General features: G+C 45.3%; 1 protein-coding gene across 3 annotated transcripts in view; it reads right to left on the reverse strand.

Annotated features, from left to right (window-relative positions):
- LOC101079060 (nuclear factor of activated T-cells, cytoplasmic 1) overlaps positions 1-13,971 on the reverse strand; it is a 45,367-nt gene that overhangs the window by 12,535 nt on the left and 18,861 nt on the right. For all 3 annotated transcript variants that reach the window (XM_003965936.3, XM_011605365.2, XM_011605364.2), the window contains 3 exons: positions 10,216-10,271; positions 8,557-8,689; positions 2,538-3,182 (listed from right to left, as the gene is read on the reverse strand). In XM_003965936.3, the coding sequence (XP_003965985.2) occupies positions 2,538-3,182; positions 8,557-8,689; positions 10,216-10,271 (834 nt within the window). The remainder of the gene's footprint in view (positions 1-2,537; positions 3,183-8,556; positions 8,690-10,215; positions 10,272-13,971) is intronic.

The raw sequence follows: 13,971 nt of genomic DNA on the forward strand, positions 1-13,971 counted from the left end.
AGCCTCGAGATGCCTTCACAAGCTACGAAGGAGAGGGAGATTCTCTGGAAGGCTCAGACCAAGGCTGAGAACAATTGCATTTTGTTTGAGAAAGCCTAAAGATTGACCCGAAGAGGAAACGAATCACGAGGAAAACTACCACTAACACATGGCAATCAGATATGTCAAATGTCAAGTAGGCAACATCTGTGTTGCCATGTGTTTTTAGAATGATCATTTTAGGGAATAAGGGTCGTCTGTTTTCTAGAGAAAGCTGGGAGAAACATTGCTGATTAGCATTCTTTTAGCGTAAATGGAGTAAATGAGGGATGAAAGCAAAAGCGATTCCCAAATCTTCCAAATATAGACATGCAAACACTAGGTCTGGTTCATTATGTTTCAATATAAACTAAACTCACTTTTTGAGTAACTCAACAGCTCATGAAACCTCTCATGAATGGTTGCCTTGTGTACGGTGCTGGTAGTAAGGTGCTTCTATCACAGCTGAGGGAAGAGTTAGGCAGATTTTGATGGGGCCGGTGTATGGCAGACTGGTGGTTCACCTCTCAGACTCCTTGTGGTACAGTAGCTCACCACTGATAAGTTGAGTGATTTCTCGGGGGCTGAATAAAATCTGGGTCTGGCCAGAGAGACACATTTCCTCCGCTTGATGGGAGTCCAGTAGCCTCGGCGTTGGAGCGTGGGAGGTACTTCACTCTTGGGGAAGATCAAGTGCACTCTTGCACACTCAAAATCGTCGACCTCCAGTTGCTCGGGCGGAACTTTACTCTACAACGCTAGTGTTAAATCACTGAGTGCCAAAGTGAGGTCATCTGCCTGTCTTCCCTCTATAATGGAGGCCTCCTCTCGCCAGCGAGAGGTAATGTGTGCAAAGAGTGAGCGGGGCGCTGCGTGAGCTGCCTTCCAATCTTGGTTTCGTCCTGCTTAGAACTCGTTTAAGGGGTTTGGCGGGATATGCCCTCACCACTGCACTCTACCAAGGACTCACCACAGGTGTTAGGTGATGCAAAACTGCAGCACATTGAGGTTTTTCATGGCACGGCTTCACTGTCATCAGTCAATCAATACACGTTCCTGCACGGCCCTAATGCAGCTGTAATCACTGGCAGAATACATTTGGCCACTGTATTGGGGAGCAATTGAGCCTGCTAGAGTGACAGGGAATGGAGTGATGCGGATGGAAAACAAGGTTACAAGCCTTCACCTTAGCACTGATCTGTACATTTGGTGTATCTTCATACTGTTGGTGTAAAAGGAGCCCCTGCCAACCTCATTATAAAATGCAAAACACAGCTATAGTTTCACTTTATTCGATTAATCCTGACATGCAAGCCTCCGCCTGTCAACTCTTAAGGAAATAAAGAATTTCAATTATTCCAATTAGGTTCCTCGGGTAGTCGGAAGGAGATAAAAAAAAATAATTAAAAAACAAAGGATATCAGTTTATATAGCTGTTAACAGAGAAACTCTCCCAGTCTGTATTTTATGTTTATGAGGTGAGGACTAACGGGACCCATCAGGACAGACAGACATGCTGACAACTGCATTTTAACTCGATTGCAGTTCCACAGCAAAACTCCCTTGGCCCCCTTATGCCTATCATCATAGCTGCCGAGTGAAGTATGCACACACGTGCAGGAACATACGCTGCACATACAGGAAGGCTGATACCGTCAGTTCAGTTGTCCTCCTGCCACCTCCATCAGAGGGGGATTTTTTAGAAATCATCTCAGCCTGGCTTCCTGCCAGCGATGTGCACTATGAATACACGTAATAACAAGCACGGCCTCTGCTGACATAGATAAGGGGTTGGTGACCTCACAGAAAAACTATGGACAGAGGCGGCGATAAACTTGACCATATGGCCCCCTGGGTGTGACGGGTTTCATTGCCAAGGGGAGAGCAGTGACACAACAGTCTCCCTTGATGACGACAGTTACGTGGTATTGGCTCCATGGGGGAAACACGGGAAAACAAAGCCTCGCCTCCTGCCTCATCGCATCCCTCCCAGAAAGATGAAGGAAAAGAGAAAGCCTCGGCTCAGGAAACCCCTACCCATTGTTTTGCTTCCTTCATTAGTGGTTGTGTCAACAGTTTGCTCTGTTATGCGTGTGCCACTGTTTTTGTTCTGTTGCACCCCAACCGACCTCGACGCTGTGATGTTTTGACAGATTGTTTCAAAATCCCATCAAGGCACTGTACTGTTTTAAAGTGAAGCGCCCGCTTGGACAACACAAGCCGGATGGCATGTCACACCTAAGGCAAATAAATATGCCGAGTCTAAAATTAAAACAAATCTGACGTAAAACCGCTGCCACAGATTCATCAGGAAATTCTGTGAGGGGCAGCAGGGTGCGGCTGTGTTTGGGGGAGGGGGGGGCTCACAGATAAGGGCAAGGTGTTAAACAAATGCAATAGCCACATCAAAAGTGTCTGAAAATAAGCTTTCACTTACAAAAGCAAACCCTCTCCCTCTCAGTGGCTCCCAAATGCGACATTAGAGACAATCTGTGCATCACATAGTTCTGAAAACTCACCATCATCTAGGTACATCTGGTCCAGTTCCTGCGGCTCCTGTTTAACAGTTATGGCCATCGGAGGGGGACTGGCATCTTCATGTAGCAGGCTTGGTGAACTGGCTGCTGCCTGAGCCTGAGTGGGGCTGTAGGCCTGAAGCATTGGGCTCTCTGAAGTCGCACCAGGAGTGGATGGGTGGGATACTGGAGAGGATGAGGGACTGCTGTTGGCATAGATAGCATGGTAACCATGGGTCCCTGGGCTGTTCAGATGGTTGGGGCTACCTTGGGAATGGAGCATCCCCATGGGAGAGCTGTGGTCTGGTGATGATGGGTGGGCAAGACTGGGGCAGCCTGGGCTCTCCTGGATGTGTGGCATTATGGGACCTGATGGTGCTGCGTGGTTGGGACTGTTGGGGAGGCACTTACTGTATGCCACTGGTGACAGGTCTTGCAGTGTGGGGCTGGAGCTGGGAGGTGTTGGCGGCAGAGTGACATGGCAGGGTGGGCATGGAGAATAGCCACCAATTAAACAGGCATCATGATCGGCTACGGGCATGATGGGAGTCAACCTGGGCTGGCTGTAAAAGGGCTTTGAATGCATGGGCACTCTTGCACTCCCCAGAGAATCGTATTCATCATTGGGCTCTGTCTTTATTATTGGCACTGGGGAGAAAAAAAAATAGAAAGAAATATAGCAATGTTAAAAACGTGCAGGGAATCCACGTGGCGAAGTGAGTGCACACGACTGAGCAAAGCGGTGAGCAGGCACAATTGTGGCCACAATACCCTCCACAATCCAAACAAACAACTACCAGTGGATATGGGCTCAGTGTCAAGTTGGCTTGAGTTCCCTCACTGAGAAGCCTTCCTGCCCACCCCTCTTTACCACACCGTGAAAAAAAGGCAAGAAAATTGGGGGTGGAGGGGAGGAAGAATGGATGAATCATCAGTTTGGAAACCCACAGCTGGTTCTAATCATGAGTAAGACCCATTTTCTTTGGACTCTTCTTTGGCTCTGATATCCAATAAAAGACTACTTTAAAGCACTGCTGTTGCTGCTGTTCAAACGAGACTGGAACCTCTTGGTTTCCTTTGCTGTAGCTGTAATTAATTCTCTCAGGAGCAAAAGATAGAGGCAGAGAGGGTGGAAAAAAGGAGATGATTTGATTTTGATTGGGCCTCCCTAAGTGGCTGCAGAGATGGGCCCGGGGTTTTCAGGAGCTTCGGGCCTCAGTTAATGCAGGAGAGTGCAGTGACCCCCTCCACTTGATCATCCTGTTTCTTTTTTCTATACATTGTCTTGCCCCATACTGTCTGCGCCGTTTCCTGATTACTTCTGACAGTCAAGTATCACAAGCATCCAGTTCGCTGTCAAGTACATTTACTGAAAACACCTTTTTTTTTTTTTAAACTCTCAAAATGGAATAGCCTGGTAGGACAGAAGGCTACACATTTAAAAGCTCACCGCTGACTTGTTATGTAAGTATAGTGCATGTGCACAGATCGTGCCAGCAAGAAAAGTGAACAGAGCAGAGTTAAGATACCCAGATGTATAGCAAAGGCTCCTGAGTCACAATGGACACACTGTTTCTATTTCTATTCCTGCACATTGTTAAAATGTGTTAATGGGTGTGGCGAGCGTTTGATTCCAAAGAGTTCTTGGCTACTCTGGCAGCGGGTGACATTTACTAAGGTGCACAGATGTCAATGTGAATAAGATCCCTGTCTAAACTGAGTGTTTGTGTTTGTACACAATAGAACCTTTGAGGGGAACGGGTTCAAATGTGGCTCTGCATGCTGTTTATCAAGGTGTTATTATTTATGCTGGATTTGAAAAGATGTTAATCACTGGGGTGCTGAGGTGCGATGCAGGGATAACGGTGAACAGGGAGCACTTGTGCGTCACCCCGGCCTGCTCGTAGTGCCCAGGGAGCACGGCTTGGTGTCTGGAGTTGCATTGTAAGGCAAGTCCCACAGTGCATGGGCCTCCATCCTTGCAACAAGGGAATTACAAGCAAGCTACATGTTGCGTATCACATCCACAGCCTCTCCCAAGCAGTTTTATTTCAGAGCTCTCGCGTAAAAAGGTCCCTTTGTCTGTTAACGAAACTGAAGGTTTTCAGCCCTCGTAAAACAAAAGGTGATTTTTTCATAAAATCTGGTGTGTGCATGTGGAAATGACCGAGTAGTTGCGGTAAAGTGATTTAATATGGTTTTATATGATTTTTTTGATGGATTTTGAGACTTATTTAGAAATACTTTTCAAAGGAAGTGGAAATTTTTAGGTTGAGCACTAAAAAAGGAGATTAAGGTTTGTGATTAGGCGCTCGATGCCAGTCTGAAAAGAAATTTTACAAGATTTCCTGCCTGTGACTGTTACCACCATGACAGTTTAATTTAGGGGAAGATGAGGAATCAGCAGTAGCTCAGGAGAAATGTGATTCTGTTGTTCTTTGCAGTCACACTTTCTAATAGAGTTGGAAACCGAGTGTTTTTAAAAAGGAGGAGGTCGGTTTGCTGCAGCTTTAGATTTTCAGGAGACAAGAAACAGAACCGGCAGGCGAGACCGAGCTTCAGCTGGATTTTATTTCCTTCAAACCTGTGGGTTGCGGCCCGCAGACAGTTGATGTTCTGCACATGGTTTTCACTCCATCACATCTTGTGTTGGGCCCTATTCACTTTTCTTTTCTTTTCTTCTGAAGGCAGCTGGAGTTGGAACTGTTTTGGGCATTTGATTAGGTAAGCAAACAGGACTTGAGAAGATTTAAAACTTCTGAGGGAAACTTTCTTTATGAGAAAGTCAACAGGCAACTGGATATCAAATCATTTTGCTCTCATATGTGATGCCAAACATATGCTCATTTTATCCTAACATCATAGATTTAACATGGAGCAGGTGGTACTTCATTAGCTCCGTGGTACCTGGTGGACTGTCTCCCACTGTGGATGCAATCTGCTTGCCCAGTGGGCCGTGGTGTGTTGTAAGCGAGGCTGACAAAGCCCAAACTGTAGACATGACATAAACAGTTGAGTCTTTGTCCAGCTGTTGGAAAAACAACATGACTGTGCAAATATTTCTGAAAAAAGAACAATATGTGGTACATCAACTTTTCCTATATGTATCTTCGACTTTCCCTTCTCCAACTCTGACCACAAACCAGCCCAACAGGGGGAGTCGGCTCCCGTTTAAGAATAGAACTCGATATTGCGGAGGAATCTCCGAATGGCCTGTAAAAATAAAAGAGGTTCCGAGAAGTTTTTTTGGCTGCAGCCTTGGCTGTTGCCAGCATTTCATTGGCGCTTTTTACTTAATGTGGTTCATGCAAACCGGTTCTGATTTGAAGAGCAACACGTCACGCCACGACTCAGGCAGGAATGACTGGAAGGGAGCTTGGAAAAGTGGAGCTCATTCTGGGAGCCAGTCAGCACCATCTGTACAGTATAGGTCGACATCCCAGTGTCGTGAGAGGACAACCAAACCGCCAATGTTGCTGACTGTGCATGTTTAAATGTCATCCCAAACTCTTGGCTGATGGCTAATTTACCACAAATTTAAGATCTCGATAGCTGCTTTTTTTTTTTTTCTAGAATAGAATGTTTCATTTTTTGGGGAACTTCTTATGACTTATTATGCTGCTATTTTTCCTCTAATTCACTGAGGCTTATCATGTAGCAGACCGTAAGAACGAGAGCATGCTTCCACTGTGGACTTCTTCTGTTAGAAATACATATTGCACTGTCACAGTGGATGCATGACGAGTTTAGAAAAAGATGAGCATCTGTTAACTTGCTTGAAATAATCGAGGCTGCCTGGGACGATATGCCTGTTTGAGTTGACGAGAGACCAACAGATGGTGAGATCTTTTTTTCTGATGTTACTTTTGTCAATTGTGCACATTGTCACAGAATAACAAGGCCGTCGTGGAAAAAGGTGGTTTTCACATGCATTTGTGGCCTAGAGAGTGTTTGCTTCATCCTTCCGCAGTTTCAGACGCGTCGAGCTATTTTCAGAGCCGCCTTTTTCTTTTAATAGATGAGCAGACACCAGGGTGTGAAAGAAATGTTCTTTTTAAACAACATCAGTGGCCATAACAGTGTTTAAAGTGGGACAGAGGGACGGAAGAGCTCTCTCACACAAGCAGGCAAAAAAAGTGTTGACAGGGGTGTGTGTGAAACTCTGTGTGCATTTGTCCCCTCAGCCCACCCTGACATCCAAGCCACACTGTTGGTTGTTTCAGTTAGTGTTGACGCACACCGAAACCCTCAAAAGCAAACAGCTTCACAAGGATTTCCTGATTCTTTGTTGTTGAAATGAAACCTTGACTATAATAGTCATCAATGAAAGTCTGTGTACACTAATTATAACCTTTATACCGCATTAGCTGAGAATGATCTTCTGCATTTAATTATTAGTTGGTATCACAAATAACTAAAATTAACATTTCTAACATTTGAAGATGTTTTGGTCTGTTTCTTTTTACAATGCTGACATAGTTTAAAAGTCAGGAGCACAAAACTTGCCAGAAATCTGAAAGTACTCCTCGATAATATCAGATTCTATCTGCCCCAGAGCAGTCCCAGATCTTCCCCTGCGCATATGCAGCACTCTTGTCTCCCTCTTTCATTCAAACAATAATATTTCTGTTTCTTATAAATGTGCTCTGTCATATCATTTAATGAGCATCTTCACAAGCATCTTAAATCTCAAAATAGAGCTCACAAGCTTGTGATTCATAGGATCTGAGAGTTAATTATGCTCCTTGGAGAGAACATGGGGACAGCCTGTGTGGTCTACACTGTGCAGCACTCGTGGCAAACTTGGCAGTGAATAAGACTTCACAACAAGTTGACTTTTAATAAGAGCTGTGTTTTTCAACCAGTGAAATGACTGAGCGATAAGGACGAGGGGGCTCCGTGTGACATTCTGCAGTGCCTGTACAACATGGTAATATACGATACAAACATGGCGAACTGTTAGCTAGCTTCACAATGCTTTCTAATAATGCACTCCGGCATCTCCAAATAAGGCCCTCCACTACTTTCCCTCAGGACCCCATCCAGATTCCCAGTCATTTATCTCCTGTGGCCGTAAATACATCTTCTGATTATCTAAGAGTCGCATCATATTTACAAAACACACTATCCTAGCAGCAGTGGAGCCACTAGACGCTAATCAATGAAAGTGAGACACCGGTGTTTTGATCTAATGGATTTTGCTGTTTACCATGAGTGTGAGATGAGTCTCAAAATAGCGGTTTTGAAAGTGGAAGATAGCTCAGTTACATGTGCTTTTGGAGTGTTTTATGGGAGCTGTGGTGCTTGGAAATGCTTAGTCTTTCTTTTTCTCTGCTTAAAACAGAAAATAATAGATCTTTGGGTGAAATATCACAGCTGATATTTCACCTCTGCCCACTGTTCAAATGCTGAATTCCTCATTTGAACTCTCAGCCGTGCATTCTTCAAATTCCAAATGCACAAGCCAGCTATAAACACTGAGAGGGCCAGAGAGCACGATGAGCACAGCACGAGATATTCCTCACTTTTTAGGTTGCTACAAGAAAGAGTAATGCCTGGGAGACATCTGAGTGTGGATGTTTCTTTGTACACTGATCGCTGTGTCGCTGAACCAAGAAGGCATCTGTGTGAAAGTCAGGGTACCGGAAGGGGGTGGGGGTGGGGGTGGGGGGGGGGGCGGGGAGAACTTCTCTGCATCAACAGTGCTCGGAGGCTCTGTCACTCAGCAGGTAAACCTCATTGCTGAGGAACGCCGTCGTGCTACAGAATAAACAGATCCCCACATTTTCTGCCTTCACTCACAGACCTCAGTCAAGCAGGGCCTGATGTGTTGACATGAACCTCCAGCAAAATAGCAGACTTGCAAATTTTAAAATGAGCTTTCTGACAGCTACTGTAAACTATAATTGATGTAGGTCAAGAGCTGGAGAAATACTCTCGACGATGAGCGCAGCGTGTAGAGTATACATCTCTTTCAATGTCACAGGCAAGTAAACAGTGTACAAATCCAAAGGTTAGTTACCATTGGGGGGCAGGTAGGTAAAGCGCTGGTACTGGCTCCTCTTCCTCTTGCCATTGCAGACGTAGAAGTTGACATGAACTGGGTTTGATATTCTCTGGTTTCTGTAGGGTGGGATCTCAACAACTATAGCCCCCTGCAATACAAATAACATGCATAAAGCTCAAAAAATGTAACATAATGTTTGATTCATGTTGGTGGTCAAATATGGATGGAATACAAGTTGTAATTCTTTGATCTATGTTGCAGCCAGTCTGAAAGTTATTTGCCAAAGGCTTAGATGGTAACTGGCCTAAATTAACTTTTCTGGACTGTGTAGTCCCAGCAGTATGAGCCCATGAGACTGGTCCAGTGCCCAGTCTTTGTCTCTGAAGAAAACCCCAGAACTTCAGATTCGTCCCTGTACCGCACGAGAGGAGAACGGTAGCCAGCTCATTTGTTTGCACAGCCGTATCCCTCTGTGGAGAGGCTCTCCTGTTCCCCGCCCTCCCTCCCGGCCGGCCTCCCTCCCAGCCGGCCTCCCTCCCTCCCTACTGCAAGACAGACCTCGGCAAGTCTGGACGAATGTGAACTTTTGACTGCTCTCTTTGACAAGGGGGGTGGCGTTGAGAAATTTGTTAGGTTTGTTTCTGATTCCTGGGAATGGCTGTCACGCTTCAGGGGACCACTGAAGTTTGGGGGCCAACAGATCTTTATTAGTTTGTTAGTTGGGTGGGGGTGTGGGACCTTCATCCCTGTGCTCCTGGTCTGTGCTCCAGATGAAACTGAAGGAAACCTGCAGGTGCCTGATTGAGTGTGTAAATTCTGTGTGTTTGTACATGGCTTCCCCCTCTTTTTTCCAAACAGAGAAAGCAATCCTGGCTGGCAATGCAAGCTGTGGGGCAGGCAAGTTGGAGAAAATAAAAACTGGCTCAAAAAGTAGTGACTTGTTTGTTGGATCTACAGTTAGACGCATCGCTCTCTTTGCTTTTCGTCGACCTCTTCTCCCTGGTCGAACCTTGCATGCTAATTTTCCAGCATCTGGGACTCTGCACATCAGCTAGCTCTACAGGCCAATTAGACATCCAAGTCAATATTTACTTTCCTGATGCAACCAAGTCATTTCCCTGAGTAAAATAACAGCAATAATAAGGAGCAAAAAACAGTCGCCAACTTAACCTGGCTTCTTCCAGACCTGGCGGGCTGTGTTGATTGCCTCGGTTAGTTTACACAAAAACTGTGGAAGTGGGGGAAGGGTGTAATGCTGCTGATGAAAGCTTTTCAAAACACAGCCATCAGACACGCGCAAACAGGCCTCTGCAGCTCTTCCACTCGAGACAGTAAAATCTTAATTAAGTCCAGAGCTCTACCAGCTTTCTTTGGATAATTACGATTTCCTGACGATTCCCCCCGGTTTCATTTCATATTGCCACGCTCAGAAAGTGTGACCGAATGTCAGCCCTCAGAAAAGACAACAGCCCATGTTTATTCTGCGAGGGCATGGAGGTTTCGTGAAAATTCCATTCAGGATTGCATGAGGTAATCACTATTGTCTATGTTGCAAGTGGCAATGCCTTAACGAAGGTTACATCATGACTGGGGACAGATGATGAGGAGACCTGGAGGGGAAATGCTGAAGTGTCAAGGGAAGGTGGGACTGGGTCTTTGGAGAGGAGCACTTACAGATTTGATGGAGGTCTTGTCAACTTTGGCTTCTGTCTCCCACAGATGATGTCCATCTATGAAAAAAGACATAATGCATTCAGCATGAATCACACCACAATGGCCGACAACATCAGGGTTAAATGGCTCAGGGTGATGTAGCTGGCTTTGTTCCATAAACGCTAACACCAATAATTAATAGTCAAGCGGTCAGATCTACAAATGAATGTTTGCGATTTGGTCTAAAAGGGCAAACCACCCACCAAGCAGCATGAATTAGAAATGAGGGTAATTTGCAACATCTTGGCCACAGAGTGACACGAATTACCACAAGCTCTGATCTTTGACTGGCGCTGCTCTCAGTGAAACAACTTCTTTTTCGACACAGAACCCTATTTCACAGCTAAAAATTCAGTGTTCTCACTGCCGTCACGGCTGTGCATCATACAAAACTGCCCAGTACATCTCTGTGAAAAAACACAAGCACAGCAGAGACAGTCTGAAAATAAACACCTTCCCATGTGGAACGGTGGACTGACTCATTGGAGCTGTCAGAAACAGAAGTGAAACAAAACAGTCTTTGTACCAGTGGCACACTGGGAAGAAGAAGCCTGAGTCTTGTGGTAACGCCACTGTAGGCGAAAGCTGTGGGACAGGAAGCCGTCAGAGAAGGTCATCGGACAGTCAGATTCCAAATACCTACACCAGAAGTCGGGCCGCTCTGGATGATGTAAAGACCAAAGCTTTATGTTTTTTACATCATGCAGTGAATGACAGTAAAATTTCTCCTTCACTCTCGGCTTATTATTGGTGGAGGAGGCAAATGGTCAGTTTTATCATTCAGAGAGTGAACATCAGTAAGTTATCGCTGTCCAAAATGGACATATTGAAAAGGAGACAAAGGGAAACAGATGGCGAACCAATCAGTTAAGGTTGTTTTTTTCTATCATAACTTAGAGAAATATATAGGAAATATGCTTTACTGTAACAGACATGAGGTGAATGGGCTGGCAGTAAAAGCAGCAGGGAGCTGCGTGGCGGTGACACTGTGCATGTGTCCTGCCATTGAGACGCTCAGATGAAGGATAAAGAAGTGGTTGAAAGTCTGGAAGGGCAATTAAGAGGGAGCACACAAGAGAAGGTCAGCGAGAGAGAGAAAGAGAGAGAGAGAAGCAGACAGAGATGAAGAGAGATGAGCGTTCCTCATGTTTCGTCTAGGGGAACCATGAGGGAATCTCGCCCGCCTCCGCACTGGGAGGAAATCCAAAAGGGAAACCTTAGACAGCGTCAACGCCGGCCTCTGCTAGTAAACATGTTTTTCTTCTTTTTCTTTCTCTCTGCACCTCCCTTTCGCTCAAACATTTCATACCCATCTATCACTTGGCACAACTAGCTTCTCAGTTCCTCCATCAGCTAATGCGAAAAGGCAGTGCAGAGTTTGGGATGGGGGCCACACGTGGCATACCTTTTCGAGTCAGAGAGTGCTTCCACGGGGCTGATAACCGCAGAAGTTTCCATTCAGTCCTTACTTCCCTGCAACATCTGCAAAACGCTTCTGTTCCCGACAACACCTCCTCCTTCATGCAGAATCCACCCACGCGCAACACACACACATGCACACAGATGTGCACAGTCACACACAACTGCAGTATCCTTTACCTTTGTTCTGGTGCACGACTTGAACGACAAGTGGGGAAGCTGCTAACAATGGGTGACACATTAGCCGTTTCTGGAGGAGTATAATCCGGTCAGATTTAAACAGGGGTAATGAATGGACACGTGCGAGCAGACCGACAGACCCAAACATGCTTTTCCTTAGGATTTCTCCTTGAAGGTGGAACAGCAGCGAGTCTGTTGCTCTGCATGAGTCACTTGTGCAAATGGGACCCACAAAGACCAACACCAACACAGACAGCTGAGACAACACTCTCATTCATCAGGCAATTAGAGCACATGCAGGGTGAGGCTACTTGGAGTCATCTCTTATTTGATTCTTGACAAATTATGAACAAGCTGGCAATGCAGCACAGTTGCCTGCTGAGTAAACCTCTCTTCCATGTTGAGTGGATGTTCTTTGTGATCAACAAAAGGGGAATCCTTCATAGATTATTGAATTTATTTTCAGTCCACTGCAAATCTTTGCTAGTGTCCTTATGATGACCCGCTTTTGGCTTCCCAGACATCATTTTTCCATCAGAATAAGTGTTTGCAGTACAATAACAGCTTCCACTGACCAAGGACAGTTCTCTTTCACACAAGGTGTTTTTTCAAATGGAAATTATGATTCACAGTCCTAATTGCAGAGGTTGTCTCGTGAAAAAATCCAGGCATACACGCTGCAACTATGTGTCTTTTCCACAGATGATTTTCATAAGTACTTTCTTCATTCTCTTTCCTGTTTACACACGTTTCTTTTCCACTTTGCTGCTACTCTGTTGCTGCTACTGGGACAGAAAATGCCTGTGTAATTTTAAACACATTTTTTACAGCGATCGTTGCCTTTTTCCAAGGAGGAGAACCGTCCAAGAGGCCAAAGGGATTCCCCCATGACTGATTTGCAGCTGCCCTCCACTCCAAACACCTGACCTGTGCCAATCTCAGAAGTAACGAGGACAATGCATCAGAAAAGGGGATTGTACATGAATCGCAGAGTATTGGAAGTTTGTGATTGTGTTTGAAATCATGGAATTTGGTGACAACCCAAAGCTTAAGTGAAATTGACCAAATCTCAGAAATACCCTTGAAATTGAATTCAGGGCAGCAATGTGCTACACCACAGCAGATATCTGTTCTACATCACAAATCAAGACCAGCCCCAGATGGGGCAATGAGACAAGTTTGTATTTCAGCCCCGAATTGCTTGTCTGACAATAACATGTTCAGACAAACCTGCAGAGAAGGTGGGGACAGAGGTCAATCGGTTCTGTCAGTCATGATGCTGTTTTGACTGATTCCTGTACACAATAATTATTAAACAACATATGTGTTTATTTTATTTCCAACAGCCGTTTTTTGTCACATCCCTCTGCATCCTCTACTGCAGGCTTCTCTGTAATTGGAAAAAAGCGCAAGGGATTGGAGTTTACACAAGCGAAAATGCTCAAAAGGGGCTGGAAAGAATTGGCATTTTGAGAACAAAACATTGCAGGAAGTTTCCTAAACCTAATCAGGAAGGATTCTGTGAGTGGTTCCTCTGGGTTTTTTTTTTTACCGTGTATTCAGTAAGACATGTGTAAAGGATGGCTGAGGCAGCAAGATTGGGCAGGTCTAACTGAAAGCTAGGACAGTCCGAACTAAAATACATCACTATCCACGTGTGGTCCCACGTAGAGGTGTCCAACGTGTCCAAAAATAAAAGAGCTGGGAGTAATACATTCATATACTGAGTCATGAAGGAGAAGCCAAACATTTCTAAACGACGAAAGTGACAGCCTGCGGATATTGATGTGGGCCACTGCGTCCTATAATTACTGAATATGAAACTGTACCTCTGAAATTTCTTAGTCTTGGCTGTAAGCTTGACCAGCCTGAAGCAGAGGTGGAGGAACCACATGCAGCCCTGGTGCTGCAGAGCTCCTGAGCAACGCTCTGATCCGGCCAGATGTAAAAACTATCTAGCTCACAAGGGAATTCCCTTACCTCCCCTCTGAGTCAGAGTGTAGGCTTTCCCCATCTCTCTCTCTTTCTTTCACTCTTTTCCTAGCCTCCAGCTTTTATTCCATCCACGGAAAGCGGGGCAAGCCAGAACAGTGTGAAAGGTGTGCCAGGTATGTTCTC

The sequence above is a fragment of the Takifugu rubripes genome, chromosome 7, assembly GCF_901000725.2.
Source record: "Takifugu rubripes chromosome 7, fTakRub1.2, whole genome shotgun sequence".
NCBI lineage: Eukaryota > Metazoa > Chordata > Actinopteri > Tetraodontiformes > Tetraodontidae > Takifugu > Takifugu rubripes.